Raw genomic sequence first — 17,241 nt, forward strand, 5'->3', positions numbered from 1 at the left:
AGAGCTCTCCGCTTTTAGGCTTGGTTAAATTTATATATGAATACCGTATGTTGTTTCATTCATCTGAATTTATTTTTCTAAATAGCAAGTGTCATCTTATTACTATTTATAGTGATTTTCATACAATCAGGAGTCTCCATCTTCTGACAGGTCAGTTTCACAATGACTGACACAAAACTGAAACGAAAGTTAACTAAAAGCAACCAAGCAGACAAGTATTCAGAGATTATATTTTATTGCACGGTATGAAAAATAGGAAGAGACCAAAACTACATAATATTGAATAGGGCATGGTAAACGATATGAAAACGCTCTGGAGGGTGAAAATCATTAAATAAATGCTTTACGTCAAGAAGCTAGAGGGAACGAGAGACCAAGAGAGTTAATCGCTATATAAGCCTTATGCCTTGGGTATTCCTTCTCAAATTTTGTTTAGAAACGGTTCCCAGTTCTCCCGCGGATGTTACTCGCGCATTGCATGGATGTTTTCGTGAAATCGGGCTTTGATGCGAAAACAAACTGATCGTCCACCGAAGTTAAAAAAAATGACCATGGGATCATCTCCATATTTATTTCCTATTTCCAATTTTCAAGAAAAGCAATACGGTAACATGTAGCTATTGTAGGGCAAAGTGGCTCAACTGACCAGCTGGAATTGCAGTTTCCGTTAGATAGATAAAATAGTTGTAACCACTGTCGTTTCTAAAGGGTGGGACTGACTAGTAAGAGAGAATGAAGAGTAAGAAGACTTATTCTGCTTGTAGGCCTTATTCTCAGGGTAATCACTCAAGTTATTTTTAGATATAATTCGTCCGTGGATACTGCTACCACGCGCGTGGTGGCACTGATGATGTCTTTGAGGAAACAAAAATGCGTGTAAAGCCGCTTGGGCTGTCCTCCACGTAAGCAATGTTTGACGCTAGGAAGGATCTAAAAATAACTCAAGATGACCAATGTATTCTTATGCGGGGGACTAACTCTCTCACCCTTCATCCTCTCAAAATGCCTGGTACAGTCAAACCTCCGGTACGTAGCGACCACCTCTTGTAAGCGATCAGCTTTCGAAAATACCAAAAGTTTCTAAGTCAAATCACTATATTTGGAACCTCTTGTAAGCGACCACCTCTCCTCAGCGACAAGTTCTCCGAAATACTAAAAGTTTCCAACCCAAATCATTATATTTGGAACCTCTTGAAAGCGACCACTTCTCGTAAGCGATCAGTCCGATTCTCCAAAATACTAAAAGTTTCCAAGTCAAATCACCATATTTGGAACCTCTTATAAGCGACTGTGACCACTATTAGAGCGGAAAGTTTAAATTTTCTTTTGTTTTAACCTCCCGTTAAAAAGAAGTTCTCAAAAGACATTTTTAATTCCGAAATTTGTTACAGATACGATTAATTAGTAATTGGACCTCGTGTCGTACAATTCAGGGAGTAATTTTGAAATTACTCGACGACGACGTTTTTGAACGAGAAACTTTAGGCTTTTCGTTTCCTTTTAATTATTTTTTATCTCCTTTTCTTTTTCTCCTTTTCTTATCCTTTTGCTGCAGTGATTGAACTTCTACTGGGCTTGCTTCCAGTTCAAAAAACTCTGAGAAAGCATCATCGAGACGGGCAATTTTTACCATGGAGTAGCCAAAGGAAATTTTGCTCTGAGTTTTTCACTCAAATTTCTGAGGATTTTCGTGCATATTTCAGGCTCCATGGAGTCGATCACTCTGATCTGGGTATCACTGGAAAGATCTTTTCCTCCTGCAGAAGTTTAGTATAGATGATGCCAAGTTTGGTCAGAGATGATGACGTCAGAAGTGGAACAAAGGCCATTGCTCGCCACGGCCGATTATGGGCGGCACGGGAGTCAAGATGCTATTACATCTTTCTATGTCAAGTATCTGAGTTACTAGCTCGATGCAAAGTGATTGGAAGTAGTGAAATATTAGAAATACTGATGCAATATTGAATTCAGTTCAATTCTTTATTAACACTATAAAGGGCAGTTACACACATTTTATATGTTAAAGTAATGAAAATAGTAAACTATTCTGTTTCCAACATTTTTTATACAGAATTCTCTTTAAATATGTATTAACTGTGTATTTAATACAAGCTAACAATTAAGAACCAACAGACTAACAAACAAAAATTATGTCAAATACAGCACTGTAATTTATAAAATGCTACTTACACAGCCTTCTGTCTACATAATGGTTATGTGCAAATTTTCATAACAGTGTTGGAAAAATATTTTAAATAACAAAGTACCTAATATACAAAAACTTCAATAGCATAAAAAGTTAAAAACTGGGAATCTCTGAAATTTGTTTGCAGAAGGTGCACACCAAAAAGATAACGGACCATACAGGAAGGAGAATTTGTTGATTAACATTGAAGAAGACAGCAGAATTACTTGTTAGGACCTGATCTCATCATGATCAGCTGATGAAGAACTTGAAAGTTTTTTGGTTATTTTCTTTCAAGTTGCACCAATTATTGTGCAATTCATGTATTGGCTTAAAACTATTCAAGACAAAACATTCTTAAAAATACTTTTTTATACACTTTTTTAAAGTTGTCTGAGACTCAAAATGACATTGGATAAAAAATTTAATACTATTTTGAGGCATTATGTATTCTATTATTATTACCACAACACTAGTCATGCAAGCCAGTAGATACAGTCATATGCCACACTTCCCAGGTGCACCAACATGTTGTTTTGGTAAATCATCTGTTCAGAAGGCCTTTAATGCCCTCTCGTTTTCTTAAGAAAATTTCACCTCAAATAAATCCTCAAACTCGTTACAATAAATAATACACCTTAATAATTAGATCATAATATTTATAAATAATAATACAATAAGAAAACACTGCCTTGAGAGACAAAACCTTCCTCCCCAAGTTCAAGACTATAAAAATAAGAAAATGTAGTTTAAAACATTGCATCATTATTACATTTCATCACCAACTAAAGCTCACAATAAAAAAAAAATCATGTACTTAGATAATAGTAGTAGGAATATTGTCTGATGATTGCTGTCAAGATGAGACTGGGTGAGTTTTATCAGCATCTTTGTCAGGCATCTCTGAGGGTTCTTCACTAACATTTCCTGGCAGTGAAGCTAGTTTCCGTACCAGTGCCTCGCCAAATGACTGACTGTATCCAGGACTTATTGTGTCTAGCAAGGCATACATTGTTTCATAATATTTGGACTCTATGCCTTTTTGGTTTTTGTCAAACTGATCTCCAACAACCTTGAACAATATAAAAGTGAATTTAAATTAGAGCCTGCAGTATTGAGTGAGTTGTGCTGAATGAAATTTAGTACATGGTTTTGTAACAACAACAACATCTTTATTTTCTGTAACTACTACAGTAATAACAACATCTTTATTTAAACCTTAAGTTAGTAGTCTAAATAACCAAGAAGGAGTTAAAAGAAAAGGAGGTTGTCGTAATTAGTAGCTGTTGCAGTCTGTAAGGTGTAGCCAGACAAGGATTTCTAAGTATGTCTGTTACCAGAAAAAGAGACCTGTGTATATTACTCTAAACCCCTAGTCTTTGATCTTTGTTTGTACAGCAAAGATCTTCACAAAGTTCCATAAAGGCACAGTGAGACATTCTGAAATTTCTTTTCCACTCACTGACCATAGTATAGTTGTCCATTATGTTGGGGTCTTTGGTCATGTCATCATTGCCATCTCAAAATACATGTGGCCAATGCCAACATTGTTTGCATCAGAAATATATCCGGATTGGTTCTTTCAAGTCTTTTACACAACAAAACTCTCTGGATTCAAAAGTTTTCAGATTTAAATTTGGGTTCAAAATCTCCAGAGACACGACCAAACCAGGGAGTTTTCATTTCAGATTTGTCCACTCGTTTGTAAATTATGGCAAAATCAATCTGTGTAAGCCTAGCCTAAGTTGCATTAAAGTACTGTAATGTAGCAGTTAGCATCCCTTACAGGGTTGTTACAACCTTTTAAAGTAGGCAGCTTTATTTATTATTGGACTGGGTGGCTGATTTTTGCTGGCCTTTACCATAGAAATTATCAGAAAGATAGCCCAGCAGAGCGATGAAGTAGATGTGATTTTTGTTGGCAGGTGTCTAAATATTTTGACCCCGTGGGGGACTCCTATATAATAAGGAAGCTGGGGTGCTCATCATACATTTTAGGGGTTACAAATACAGTTTTCATACCTCTTAGGGTTTTCAGTCTCAAAAGGTCCACAGTGGGAGAATTTGTGGTGCCTTTTGTGTGGTACCTTTTTTACCCCCCCCCCCCCTTCCCCGCCAAGGAAAAAAAAAATGTGACAGTAGGTATGGTGCTGTTTTAGAATTGGTACCTCTTATGGGGGAACAAATTTCAGGCCACACTCACAAAACAGGATCTTGGTACACAGTTGTACCTCTTAGGGTTTTATTTTGGAAATTTCTGACAGGCATCCCGGTCCTTTTTATATGAAAATCCCCACCAGGACTCTCAGCCCATCCTTATATGAATGTTTATAGCCTGCTTAACAGGTGGTCTTGCACTGCTAGTCAAACATAAAACAAATGGCAATACAAAAATACTTTTTATTTTTAATGTGTGGTCTGATGAAAGGACAAGCAGATTGAACAGAGTAAGTAAGGTGCATATATTTTTGTGCAAATTTTTTGAGTTGCTTGTATTTGACTGTTTGTCCAAACTGCATATCAATATTCACTGACATTTGGAAATCTCCAGGCTGCCAGACAGAGTTAACTTTCCATAACAGTTTGACGGGTCAAATTAAGGTCATTCCTCACATTTGCATTGCGCATCCTTACTGCGCATAATTTATGGCGTCATTAGCGTGCGCTTGTGCACGCGCATATTGAAAACATCACGGATTTGCCTTGCTATTGAGCTCTGTCAGCTGAAAAATGGCTCTAGCTCACCAACGAGCACGGGCACCCCAATTTTTTTTCCAGTCATTGTAATCAACTAATCATAAGCTTTGCTTGAGAAAAGACTGAAATAATTTCTATTGCTGAAAATTGAATAAATAAGAAAAATAGCAGATACACTGTGGTCTTTTCTATTTTGCAGTCGGCAACCACGTCAAGAAATTTGGTTCAAATTTTTAATCAAGGATTTAGCTTTCTGCCTGAATCAAACTTAAAATGTTTATTTGTGTCCGACACAATGTATTGACTGTAGTTTAATGCGTGTTCTTATGAGTCTGGGTTCACAAAGATTTTACAATTACTGGGAATTGCGAATGCGTTCTCATAATAAGCATTAAATAATACCAAAATGGCAAATGGCACTGCTCCTTAATGAGCATGGGCACCCCCCTTTTTTATTTCAAAATTGACGTTATCATATGACAAATATTCAGTGGACAAAATTTGAACAAAAATATATTGTCACTTTTATTTCAGAGGAATTACAGTGTACCTTAATTACTTGACGTCCATGTTACGTGCTGAGGAATGATTTGTCAGTTATTTTTTCGATCACATCCATATCTTCAGCGCTAAATAGATAATTAGCTAGGCACTTCAAATAGATAAGCACAACAATAAAGTAAAACAGCTGGACTCACCCGAAATCCAAGGACGCTAAGTTCTACGCAAAGACTTTTACGCTCTTTCGTCAACACATTGAGATAGACGCACTCGCGCGAAGAAGGAAGATTCTTGGAAATGCTAATCGATTCTACCGTAAATCCAATGTCTTCTATCACTAATCCCGCTTCCACTTTAAAGTCAATTTCTTCTTCTTCCATTTTCAGAAAGCGACGCAACTTTGGTCAACCTTCCATCTACACTCACCACATGCAAACGATCCGTGGGAAAATAGATAAACAACAAACGACGACGAACGGGAGAGATCTGAGAGATCTGGGAATGACTGACCCTTCTGTAACAGCAATACAATGCGCCAGCAGTAGTTAATCTAAACCGCCATGCGCTAAAGTTTGCTTGAGCCCGCGTCATATTGGGTCTTCAGTCGTTTCTGCCTCGTGCTATCACGTCGTGTAAAATAGTACTAACTGAAGCACCGTACTGACAACTCCAACAGTTCAAAAGACTTCGTCAAAATGAACTCTTTCAACAACAAGAGACCGGCTTATATGTGTAAGTAATTTCTCTGTGATTTTTTTTTCAAACAGTCCAATTTATTAAGATTTTGTTATGTTGGTGTTGAACTTTAGATGCCAAAGGTTTTAAGCTTGACAAATTTCTTGGAAATTTACAGGTTTGTGGAGAAAATTTTATTTATAACAGATAACAAGGTGCCCTTAGTTACCCTAAGATATCCTATTAAACAATATTAACCTGTATTTGTCTTAATCATGTAAGTACGTCTTACTCTAGAAAATGTCCCTTTTTAGTAAAGGGATTCATCCTTTGGCTAGTTGTATTTGACACAGAAATAAAGTTATTGCTACCATTACACTGGAGATTAGCACCTTATGGCCCATTAGCTTGAATGCAGACTTAATCTTTACTTACTTAAATATATAGATGTGTTTGTTTTGATTGTGCACAGGGTTATAAAATTGCCACAGGTCAAGTGAGTAAGGAAGAGCTTAGAAATGTATCTGATAGATATGGTAAGTACAGGAGACATAGAGTAGTCCTGCTGTACGACAGAACAAGACTGTCTCATGATTCCTAGCTACAAGTAGCATGTGGCTTATTAGTTTTGCATTTGACTCTGTTGACTGTGTCGACGATGTTATTTTGAGCCAACAAAGTGAGCTAGTAAGGCATTGAACTGAGTTTGCCTCGGACAGTTGAGCAAAGATTGTTTAAGTTACGACCAAGTTAAACTCAAGTCGACGCTGACCAGTATATGTATGTTGTGGGCATGAATGCTTGCATTGTAGGCATAAATGGGGAAAAAGGTGAAAGAAATGCTCAGTTGTTTTTTAGATCTCTTTGAACCAGATCTTGTAGTATATTTCTTGCAGTCTGATAACACAGCTTAAAAAATGACTAGAAAGTAGCTTAGCTAGACAACTTACATTTACTTTAAATACTATCCAATATAAAAAAAAAAAAAAAATGAAGAAGAATTCAAAACAAAACAATAATTGGCATTCAACTAAATCTTAGGTACATCACTGAGAAAGTTGTTTGTGTTTTACTGTAGGTTCAGATGAAGGTGTAGTGTTTGGATCTCTCATAACAAGTGCATGTGGAAGTTCCAAGAACGAAGGTGCTAGAATTAATAGATTATTTCTATCCTGGCAGTTAGAAAGTCCAGTACTTATTGTGAAGACAGAGATCTTGCAGAAGATGTTTGGAGTAACTATTACCTATATATGCAAAAGAAACAGAAGGATAGGAAATGGAGAGTTCTAAAATTCATGCATTATTAATAATGTATCTCAAGCCCAATTTACCCAGTCACTCTGATCTGGGTTAATGGTTGAAAAGACCTTTTCTGCCTGTAGAATTGGAGTATATATTAAGTGATGCCAATTCTGGCCAAAGGTTATGATGTCAGAAGTGGAACAAAGGCCAATGCTCATCCTGGCTGGTAACAGTCAGTAGAGGAACCAATAAGTTAATAAGAACTTCAATGTAAATTCTATTATATTGCGCAGTTTGTCGGTGAAAGAATCTCCTAAGTCGGAGGGAGTAACCTTGTGTTTTATTCTGTTATTGACAGATGTCAGGAGAGAACCACCAGCAAAGAGAAGGAGGAGAAGAAGGAGAAGAAAGCAAAACAGCAACAAAGAAGATGCTGAAACTTTGGATTCTGCTAGTACAGTTGTGAAGCCAAACTTAAATTCCTCTCCTTTGACCCCTTCTGAACCACTCACTATTCCATCAGCACTGCTAGGTACATGCATAATGTCATTAATTGTCAGCATTCAAATTCTCATCACTTGTGTCTAGATACCCATCTTGTATATATTTTTATTTTTATTTGGTGACCATGCAGTTTCTAATTCTCACAAGTGAAATAACTGTTGTGTTGATAACTCGAGGAGAAATAAGATTCTGATCATTATTTGCCCTGCAAAAAATGCTTAAATCTACAGTGTAAGTTGTATGTTCACCACTTGGGCAGCTGACCTGTGATTATCAAATGCCACAAGGAATTTATCTTCAGTTGAAAATTCATGATCATGCTCATGCTTTTTCAGTCTTCCACAATTTTATAAAGTCATATATAGTATTTGGTTCATACGTTTGTTCAGGCAATGTTTTTTCAATCAGGTGCAGTATGCATATGTCTAACAGAGTGCTAACCTGTGGAAGGTGTAAGACCCTATGCTGTACTATTCTATTTATATAAATAGAACAACATAGAGTCTTACTCCTCCCATATGGGATGCTGGCCTAGACAGCTAGTACCGCCTCATATGTAACCCCCATCATTTAATTCATTTGATGAGTACACTTTTATATACCTGTTTGAAGAGGGACAATGCAAGACTGATAAGAAATACTTTGTCCAAGAACTCATCATGCAATACCTTGGTAGGGTGAACCCAGATCACCTGATACTAACCATGATGCAACTGTGCCTCGCATCAAAGACTTAAAAAAAACTATCGTTTACAAGAATTTTCCACTTATATCAGAAATGATTATTAAATTAGTCGTCTCTTTAGATGATTGACTGTTCCATATGTAGCTCACTGTCAAAACTATGTTCAGTAAGTTGTAAATATATTCTTATAAAAGTCCTGCAACTGGTCAGTTATTGTATGTGTAATGATTGTTTGAATCAATTGAAAAATGTTATTTTCAAACTCATTAATAATTCATCAAGTTTAAACAAAGGAATTCATGACTGTGGCAGTGTTTGGATATTTGATCTTAATTAGCATAGATTTTCACGATTTTATTTCTCCATTTTCTCCTTAGCTTTAGTTTTGATTGAGAAGGTATATCAAACACTCAAGACAGCATTTGACCACAGTTCCAAACACCTTGAAGTTAATTAAAAATACTCTGCTGTGCGTCGTTTTTCAACTCTCTTCTTGGTGTTTGGAAATGTGGTCAAACACAGTCTTTCATGTTTGATATATTACTTAATAAACATGTCTTTTCCCTCTGTCTAGCGTACAAAGACTGTGACTCCTCAGATGACAGTGATCTTAAAGATGACAAAGGTGGAGATTCTTCATCTGAAAGCATGGAGAGTGATGAAAGCACAGAAGAAGATAATATAGATTTTTTTGGACTAAATTCCAAAACGGAGGTTACTAGTAGGGTTTTTGTTTTTGAAATACTAACTACATTATTTTTAATATTAATGTAATGTAAAATGTAAATTTTATTTATAGTGGTCATGCACTTAGCTTTATAAGCGTTAAGCTTAGCTAGTTTACAGTCATGCCACTGAAACAAAGGAAACAAATATTTCAAATAAACATAACACAGTTAAAAATCCCAACTGGCAGGAGGCAGACCAGTTGGCTACAAATGTATTTAGAAAGTGTGACCGAGGATTTGAACTTGGGACTACCGCAAAACAAATCCTGTTAGTGGCAGGATGAAGGCCTTGAACCGAGGACCTCCAGATTACAAAACCAGCACTCTAAACCACTCCGCCACGCTGCCTCTGCTAATAATATATTATTTTTTAATTGACAAAATTGTATTACAGGTCTGTAATTAAAGATATAATTATTGTAAAGTACATTTGTGAACTTCTTTAACAGAACTTGAAATCAGACAAATCAATAAAAACACCTGGTGAAAGTTCAAGCAGAATTCCTTCTTTAATTACAGTGCCGGGCCAGAAGCGTAAGGAAAGGCAGTCAAGGTATATTACACATTCCCCAAGCATGCTGTATGATTATGTTTAAAATATTTAATAGGTGTGTTTTTAATAGGTGAGAGTATGTAAGATAGTTGTGTCAAATAGACCAATTTCAATTAATTAAGATCCAGCCTAAAATGATAGACCTCGGTACAAGGCTCTGGGGAATAACTACAGAGTTTGTGGGGTTTATTCCCCAGAGCCTCGTACTAAGGTCTATTGTGTTAGGCTGAATTATATCGAAATTGGTCTTTTATTTTTGAGATATATTTTAGTATTGTGGTTAGTCCTATTAGTTATTAATATGACTTGTTTGTGTTTACAGAGCCTCATCTTGACACTTGGGGCCGGGGTTAGGAGAATTCTTGAAAGTCCTGCAAACCCTCGACTACTTCTTACATTTGCATAACTGCCTCAAATTCTCCCAAACCCCCTTATGTTTAGATGAGGCTTTGAAGACACAGAAAAAGTCCTCTGTTGCTAAGGAACCAAGCACATGTACAGTCTGATGGTTTTGATTTTTAAAATGACCTAGTGGCTGATTCATTAAATATTGAAGGACTTCCTTTTTCATTTTGACACTCCAACCTTGCGCATGACTGTGTAACCCACTAAAACTCGTCTTTCTAAAATGACACAGTAGGCACAATCATTTTAAGCAGGCCACTGGCTGTAAAAGAGTGTTTGAAAAATTATTATTAATAATTTTGGATTCCTCTTGAATCTTTTCAGAGGGCAGCCTTATCAATCAAATCTTCCAGTACAACAGTCAGAGGTCTGGGACTCAACAAAGCTGAAATATAAAGATCAAATCAGCACATTGTCAAGTTATAAATGGTAGGTTACAGAAAATCATCAAAACTAACCTGGATGCAAATTTAAATATCATTTTACACTGATACACTATCTGTGTTTTGCTGTTTTCAGCTGGCAGTGTAAACGTGTAGGTCACCTTCCACAAGATTGCACTGTGAAGACTGGTAACTCCACAATAGGTATGTACTATATAGAAATTATCTTTGAAAGCAAATTTTCTGAAAAGCGTTTTGGGAATCCAATGTTATTTTTTCACGTTGTAAATGATGCAGCGTGTTTTCTTTTGCTATATTTTTTGTAGAATCAGTGTTTGATGGTGGTCAGTCCAGGGTTCCTCACAATCAACAGGTGTGGTTATATTTAATTCATACACTGTTTTCCTGTTTTCTCCATATCTTGCAACTTTTCATTTGCTTCCCTCTGGTTAGTTTATCTAGTCTTCCTTTTGGATGAGCTGCTTTAGCCTGATTTTATTATATGTGCACACACTTTAAATTTAAGATTAGAGGTCTGTGGCTGCATGATACTTCTTTTGTTTTGTTTTTTTTTATCACATCTTCTCTTAGGAGGTTACAAAATAGTGATTTCAAGATGTTTTTTTCATTTCGAGAGAACTTACCAGGGACTAATCAATGAATAAAATCTTCATGTCTATTACCGGTACATGCCACCCATTTTTTTTCTCTTTACCAGTGAAACAGTTATCTGTGGTCATGGTGTGTCGTGACAGATAGCATCTTAAGGTCACCTGTTAAATTATTTCAAGGTTATTGGATCATTTATTCACTTTTATTGGCATACATGCTTTGCCAACTGTTACACCTCACTCAGATGTTCTGAGTTGCTTGTATCTGTTGTTTTCATAGAGGAATTCTCAAGGATCAGTTTACTCCAGCTCATTAAAAGAATATTACAAAAGGTGGGTGACTAGACCAACCCATAGTCTTGCTAATTGTGTGTTAGCCCTCCCTGCTCTTTATTTTTGATGAAATGGATTTCCTGGCTGCCGAAGCAATACAGCTGGTATCAATACGTCCTGGTTTTACAATACTGATTTGGTATGTGTATGCACACCTAAATCATTTTCTCCCTTCTTTCCAGATGCCAAAAGCTTCGAGAATCGAAAGATGTCAGGTGCAGTGAGTGTGGTGTGAGGTCAAATTTGGCTTACTGTTTTGAGTGTGGGTGAGTAAAGGCTCTTACAAGTGCAGTTAATGTACAGTCATGTATAGTCATGTACTTCCTGTAACTGGACACCTTTGGGACTGCTGTCTGTTGCATTCTGCTTAGGAGAGGTGATAATTGTAGGACAAAGACGATGTGTTTGCAAGTACATTATATGTAGCTGGGATCCTGAATTGATTAAGTATCTGCCCGTGGGAGGTGTCCACCTCTGGGAGGTGCTCGTCTGCTGGGGGTGTCTATTAGAGGGAGATGTCCATTTCTAGGTGTCCCTCTACAGGAGGTGTCTCAGATCGAAGGAGTTGTCCATCTGCAGGAGGTATCCATCTGTGGGAAGTGTCCATTTGAAGGAGGTGTCAATTCGTGGGAGGTGTCTGTCTAGGCAGTTTTGGCTGTATATGGAGTGTAATGCTTTTAACATTCTCCTTCTTTTATACTCCACGTCGGTGTTAGTTGAATGTCATTTAAGTTCGTAAATCTGATTCGATTTACGACCTTCGAGTACAGTCTGTGCCAATTGCAAGTGGCAAATAAACACAAGTTGCTAACTTTCTTGGACTTACCACGCCGTTTGACCAGCATTGATATGCGTACTTGTAATTAATTTCGTTCACTTTGACTGCGTCTGACATAGGTCTATAGAAGATAGTCTTGTCTTGAGTACACACAATGGATTCGCACGTGCGTGGACTAATGAACTGTCCTTTTAGTTAAAATTATGACCTCTTTGTATTGCCTGAGAGCTGACTGCTACACGGTGTTTTCCGTATGACAAACCGACTGAACACTTTGCAAGTCAGTTTATGTTTCCGACATTAACCTTTGTCAACTAATGTGGCTTCATTTGCCAGGGCTTTCAACTCCGCTATTGTTTGGTTTGAGGTCACAAGGCACACACTACGTGCTAATGATCTAGTCAATCCCTTTCAATTAGGTTTTTTTGTTTCTCAGATTAGTTTTATGTGATGGTCGTGGACATCTTATTGATCATCTGTTGGAATATCCCAGTCATACGAAGCTTTATTCGTACAAGCTTCAGAGACAGGTAGGAACGTCGTTATACAATATGTTAGAGTTATGCAAGAAATAATCGGGTTTTTTCAGGGTGCATTTCGCGCTTTTAATATAGAAGTTAATTCAAAGTAAAAAAAAAAAACATTTGAAATTACGATCGTCTCCTCTTGTCTAGAAAGAACGTATACTTCTAGACAAATATCACACTCTTTAAAAATAAGTCAGTGTGGTAATGATTTTGAAAACGTGAAAGTTTGGGAGAACTCCAAAAAGTTGAGGAAACATCAATTGAAAGCATTCCTCGTTCACCCAAACCTCTATGACTCGATTTCTATTTTCTAAATAATTTTCAGATAAAGTGTTGCAAGTCAACTTGTGAAGTAATGGATACGACCGAGCTGTTAATGTGCTCCTCGTGCCTGGATAGAGCGTTCACCAGTCATTACTCCATGATCAATGCAACCTGGTAAGAAGTCTTCCATTCTTATAAACTTTTACAAATTACCGTGCAACTACAGTGGAACCCCGCTCTACGGATACCCGCTTAATACGGACACCCCGATATTACGGACAGTTTCGTTTTCCCCGACGAAAAGCTCATATATTTTTTCTAAAATTAACCCGCTTATTACGGACACTCGTTAATACGGACAACGGACACTTTTCTGTGTCCCGAGCGACAAACTCTTATACATCGTCAACCCCGCTTTACGGACACTGTTTGTATCTGTGCATTGTCTATTGTCATTGTCATGATTATGTGCTAATTAGAGATTTTGTACCCTGGTCAAATTATGACAGATTTCGACGGGTTAATACAATTTTATTACTAAATGAAACAGTGATAAAATAGCATGACGCATTTGACCAGTTCTTTCTTCCGGTGCATTACCCAGTCTGCAGTCCTTATATAAAGTTCTCTGCCTGATACGCTTACACAAAAGTTTCACTTTCTTGGTCTTTTGCTACACTCCTTGCTTGTAGCCTTCTTCCTCTTTGACGTCTTATGCTTGCCACTATCAGCATCGGCCTCCGTTCGTATTGCTGGGTTGTTGCCAACGTCTATTAATTGTTCAAGTAAATCCACGTGCTTCCTAGGACCATCAAAAATATAAACACACGGTATTGCCATACCAAGGCCTCCACCCCGATTAACTGCGTTTCCACATACTTCAGCTGATCCTCGATTAGTAGGCTGTGAAATAAAATGGGTGACTATACCAGTGCGGTTTTTGGTGTTTGCGAGGTGATATGGAATGTGGCCGATAACTCGACTTTCCTTTAGCACGGCGACTGCGTTTTTGTCCTCACCATTTTCCGGCTCTGGTTGCAAAGGCAAAATTTCACCGAGAGTGACACAGTTAATGATTTGTAGTTTACAGTACAATTAAAACGTTGTGTTGCCGTACAAGTGTCGGCCTTAGTGTTTGTATCGATAAAACACGTGTCCCTGACTTTTTTCCGAGGACCCCGGTTAATACGGACACCCCGTTAATACGGACATTTTGGCATGTCCCCTTGGTGTCCGTATTAACGGGGTTCCACTGTACCCAAATTGCTTTGGCCAGAAAATGTTCGAAAGGTTAAGAACTAAATATTTTTTGTTCTACTCTTGAATCGCTGAAACAAAAACGCTCTGCTTTTTGCGTTTACTCAGATAGGTCAAAGCGTGCTCTATGAGGATTTTTATACAACTGAGTACCAAATACAAGACCACAGCAACGGTTAATTGACCTGTTTACTGAAATAAGCGTAATGCGTTATCCTGGTTTGTCAACTTTATTCAAGACTGTGAGTTTGACATTCTTGTTCCTTCTCTTTTAATTTGCTTGAGGGATTCGGGATGACTTGCTCAGAGGAAAAAAAAAGGATTAGAATATTAAGAGAACGACTACTAAACAAACACGGTCTCTATGTTCAACCAGCTTAGATCAAAGGTTAAATCGTAGGGTTTTCATGGAAATTCTCCCTTTTGTCTGTGATTTCAGGTCTAGGACTGGCTTGAAAGCGATTCCAAACGCTCTGGCTTGCGAGCAACATTTCCATTGGTAAGACTTGCATAATAATGTATTTGAATTTACTGTAAAACAACTTTTTACAGTTTGTGGCGACACGGTGCAAACTCAACAGCGAGGCTAGGTTTCGAAACCGCTGATAGCAAGATAAAGCGGGAATTCACCGTCTCCTTTCAGATCTTCAGTTCAACCAACTGAAAATGGTGTTAAAAAATTCAGTTTCAACCAGCTTAGATCAAAACCAGTTACACTTGTAAGACTTCAGTTGGCACCTCTGAATTTTCATGCGATCACCTCCAAAAGATTACCAAAAAATTACACCTGTTATTATAACTGACAAGCGTTCGAAAAAACTACCATGAAGACCGCGCATCAGCTTGTGACTTTCAGTTTAAGCCTGGCTCACTCTTATGACATAAGTGTATAGCACATCGATGTAACGACAAGAACAAGAGAGTGAACTAGGCCTAATTCATGGCTATCGGTTTGGACACCTCTCCAAAGCACAGGTACATGTTACTCGTTGACTGAGGGGCGAGAATTGGACGTGAGAATTCAAAGTTGAGGTCATCGGTAAACTCAACGCGAATGAAAGTTTGATCGCATTGATCGTTTGATCTTCTCTTCGCCCATTTAGAATCTGATCCTTAGAGGTTGGAAGTGAATGTTGCTAAAAACAAGCTTTTAAAATTTGATACCATCTTCTGTATTTTAAGGCACCGAATGAACTGCTCCAACTCAACAGGAGAGCTCTTGGTAACGAGGGAAAAGCTCGAGAACAGCAGAACGAGGGGCGAAGGACTTCTGAGTGAATTTTATTTTTGAAAAAAATTTGTAATAATAATAAAAAAATGAAATACGTTGTGGAGTTGTCTGCTCTTTCTTGCTTCCATGGCACTCGCCAACTCTCAATGTATGTTTTCTTCAACGCGTACGTTGCATGGCTATTTTTGTTAGTTCCAAGATGAAGCGCTTATTGAGCCTAGTTCACACTGGCGACATAACAAGATAGACATAGAGGAAATAAGAAAGACGTCCTGTCGTTATGTTTGCAGTATGAACATTCTGACATAATGACATAATAGCAACATAACACAGCGCATAACAGCATGAACTTAACAGCATAAGGAAAAAACACTGATCTTTTCCGTATTTCGTTATGTCGATGTTCACGTTACCGACATAAGTGATTGTACCCTTATGTCATTTTGTCGCTATGTCGCTAGCGTGAACCAGGCCTTAGCGTTACCTAGATTAAAGTGGCAACAGTAACACTCAGTATTTCAAAGTGATCTCATAGCAAACAGGGTAATTATATCGAGCGAGGCAGTTCAAGGGAAAACTATCCAAACAATGATTCAAATCAACTATTGTTTTTAATTATAATCTTTTGAGCTCTGTGTTACAATCTTATCTGCGTGAATGTCAGCTAATGATATTTGAAATGTCACATTCTATGTTACTAACTCTGCTTTCTGACGTCAGAACAGTAAATAACTTAAACACATGACGAGAATTAAAGAATTAAGCTATATTATATGTGTTTATATTGGCAGCAGTTTGTATTCAGAAGTTCTGATCCGCACAAGCCTTCTTAATCTGTAGAGGGGTTCTTTTGCAAAACGAACTTTACAGTAACTGCCGAATTTCCAAAGGAATTCTGTCGTGTTTTGTTTAATCAGGTTTGAAGGGTGTAGAAAAGTTTCTTCCAAGAAAGGAAGTGTCAGAATAACATTAAAGCAGAAAATGCCAAAAAAAAAAACAAAAACAAAATAAATACCAATAAACCAAATACAAGGACTTAAGAAACATGAAGCACTGTTCTGAAAAAGTCTGATTCTTGACGAATAGGCTCCCCTCACTTCAGAACACTCTTCTTGAGTACACCAAAAAGGAAAATAAATCTTGTCGTTTACTAGCAGCAACACCGTGCAGTTTTCATTTTATTTAACATCTTGGGGGGTAAAACAAAAGCAAAAAAAGCAAACGCGAGCAACGCTGGAGTCTTCTTCAACATTGCTTTTAAACCAAGAGCACTCGCTCCATAAGCTTCAACTTGTGTCCATGTACAGGACAAATCTCAACTCTAGACAGTTTACAACGGACCAGCCGTCTTGCCGTTGGGTTTAAAAGGAGTTTTCAGCACTACAAACCAGAAGTGCGTTGTTTTCATATACTCTGCAGATTTTAAAATCACCTTGGGTTTTCTGGACAAATCACTAGGACACGTATAGTTCTGGGTCACTTTTGGACATTCGCTAAGATAAAGTCATATCTACACTTATATATTCGCAAGCTTTTAATTGTCCAGATTTGCTTTTTCTTTAGTGCGGGCAAACCCCGCTAGAATAGGCATTAAATTTCTATAACTGTGCTGGGAGTCTTTTGTTAAACAACCTTTTTGGTATAAATTTCGCTTTGTTTTTGGATAAACCGAATTACGGTTT

General features: G+C 37.5%; 2 protein-coding genes across 3 annotated transcripts; one reads left to right on the top strand and one right to left on the bottom strand.

Moving 5' to 3' along the window:
• Positions 1 to 1,961: 1,961 nt before the first annotated feature.
• On the bottom strand, positions 1,962 to 5,844 carry LOC145479612 (GSK3-beta interaction protein-like). The gene is made up of 2 exons (XM_081458019.1): positions 5,581 to 5,844; positions 1,962 to 3,257 (listed from the first exon to the last, which is right to left on the bottom strand). The coding sequence occupies exons 1-2, from the start codon at positions 5,761 to 5,763 to the stop codon at positions 3,042 to 3,044; spliced, it is 399 nt and encodes a 132-aa protein (XP_081314145.1). The 5' UTR covers positions 5,764 to 5,844; the 3' UTR covers positions 1,962 to 3,041.
• A 29-nt stretch (positions 5,845 to 5,873) lies between these two features.
• Positions 5,874 to 17,090, top strand: LOC145479611 (uncharacterized). Of its 2 annotated transcripts, XM_081458018.1 has the most exons (16): positions 5,874 to 6,115; positions 6,193 to 6,236; positions 6,531 to 6,594; positions 7,137 to 7,202; positions 7,659 to 7,832; positions 9,064 to 9,203; positions 9,667 to 9,770; positions 10,500 to 10,604; positions 10,695 to 10,762; positions 10,885 to 10,931; positions 11,450 to 11,502; positions 11,685 to 11,768; positions 12,717 to 12,810; positions 13,133 to 13,245; positions 14,768 to 14,827; positions 15,511 to 17,090. In XM_081458018.1, the coding sequence occupies exons 1-16, from the start codon at positions 6,079 to 6,081 to the stop codon at positions 15,617 to 15,619; spliced, it is 1,362 nt and encodes a 453-aa protein (XP_081314144.1). In that variant the 5' UTR covers positions 5,874 to 6,078; the 3' UTR covers positions 15,620 to 17,090. The 2 variants fall into 2 exon arrangements, 1 of the variants encoding a protein (XP_081314144.1); XR_014048437.1 differs by lacking the exons at positions 14,768 to 14,827; positions 15,511 to 17,090 and adding an exon at positions 14,026 to 14,672 and having other exon boundaries at positions 13,133 to 13,976.
• The last annotated feature ends 151 nt before the right edge of the window (positions 17,091 to 17,241 follow it).

The sequence above is a fragment of the Orbicella franksi genome, chromosome 2 (assembly GCF_964199315.1).
Source record: "Orbicella franksi chromosome 2, jaOrbFran1.1, whole genome shotgun sequence".
Taxonomy (NCBI): Eukaryota; Metazoa; Cnidaria; class Anthozoa; order Scleractinia; family Merulinidae; genus Orbicella; species Orbicella franksi.

Coding starts and splice junctions, on each gene's coding strand:
- LOC145479612 (XM_081458019.1), bottom strand. CDS start 5,763: ATGGAAGAAGAAGAAATTGACTTTAAAGTGGAAGCGGGATTAGTGATA. Junction 3,258..5,580: donor TTAGCGTCCTTGGATTTCGG/GTGAGTCCAGCT, acceptor ATATTGTTCAAG/GTTGTTGGAGATCAGTTTGA.
- LOC145479611 (XM_081458018.1), top strand. CDS start 6,079: ATGAACTCTTTCAACAACAAGAGACCGGCTTATATGT. Junction 6,116..6,192: donor CAAGAGACCGGCTTATATGT/GTAAGTAATTTC, acceptor GTTGAACTTTAG/ATGCCAAAGGTTTTAAGCTT. Junction 6,595..7,136: donor AAATGTATCTGATAGATATG/GTAAGTACAGGA, acceptor GTTTTACTGTAG/GTTCAGATGAAGGTGTAGTG.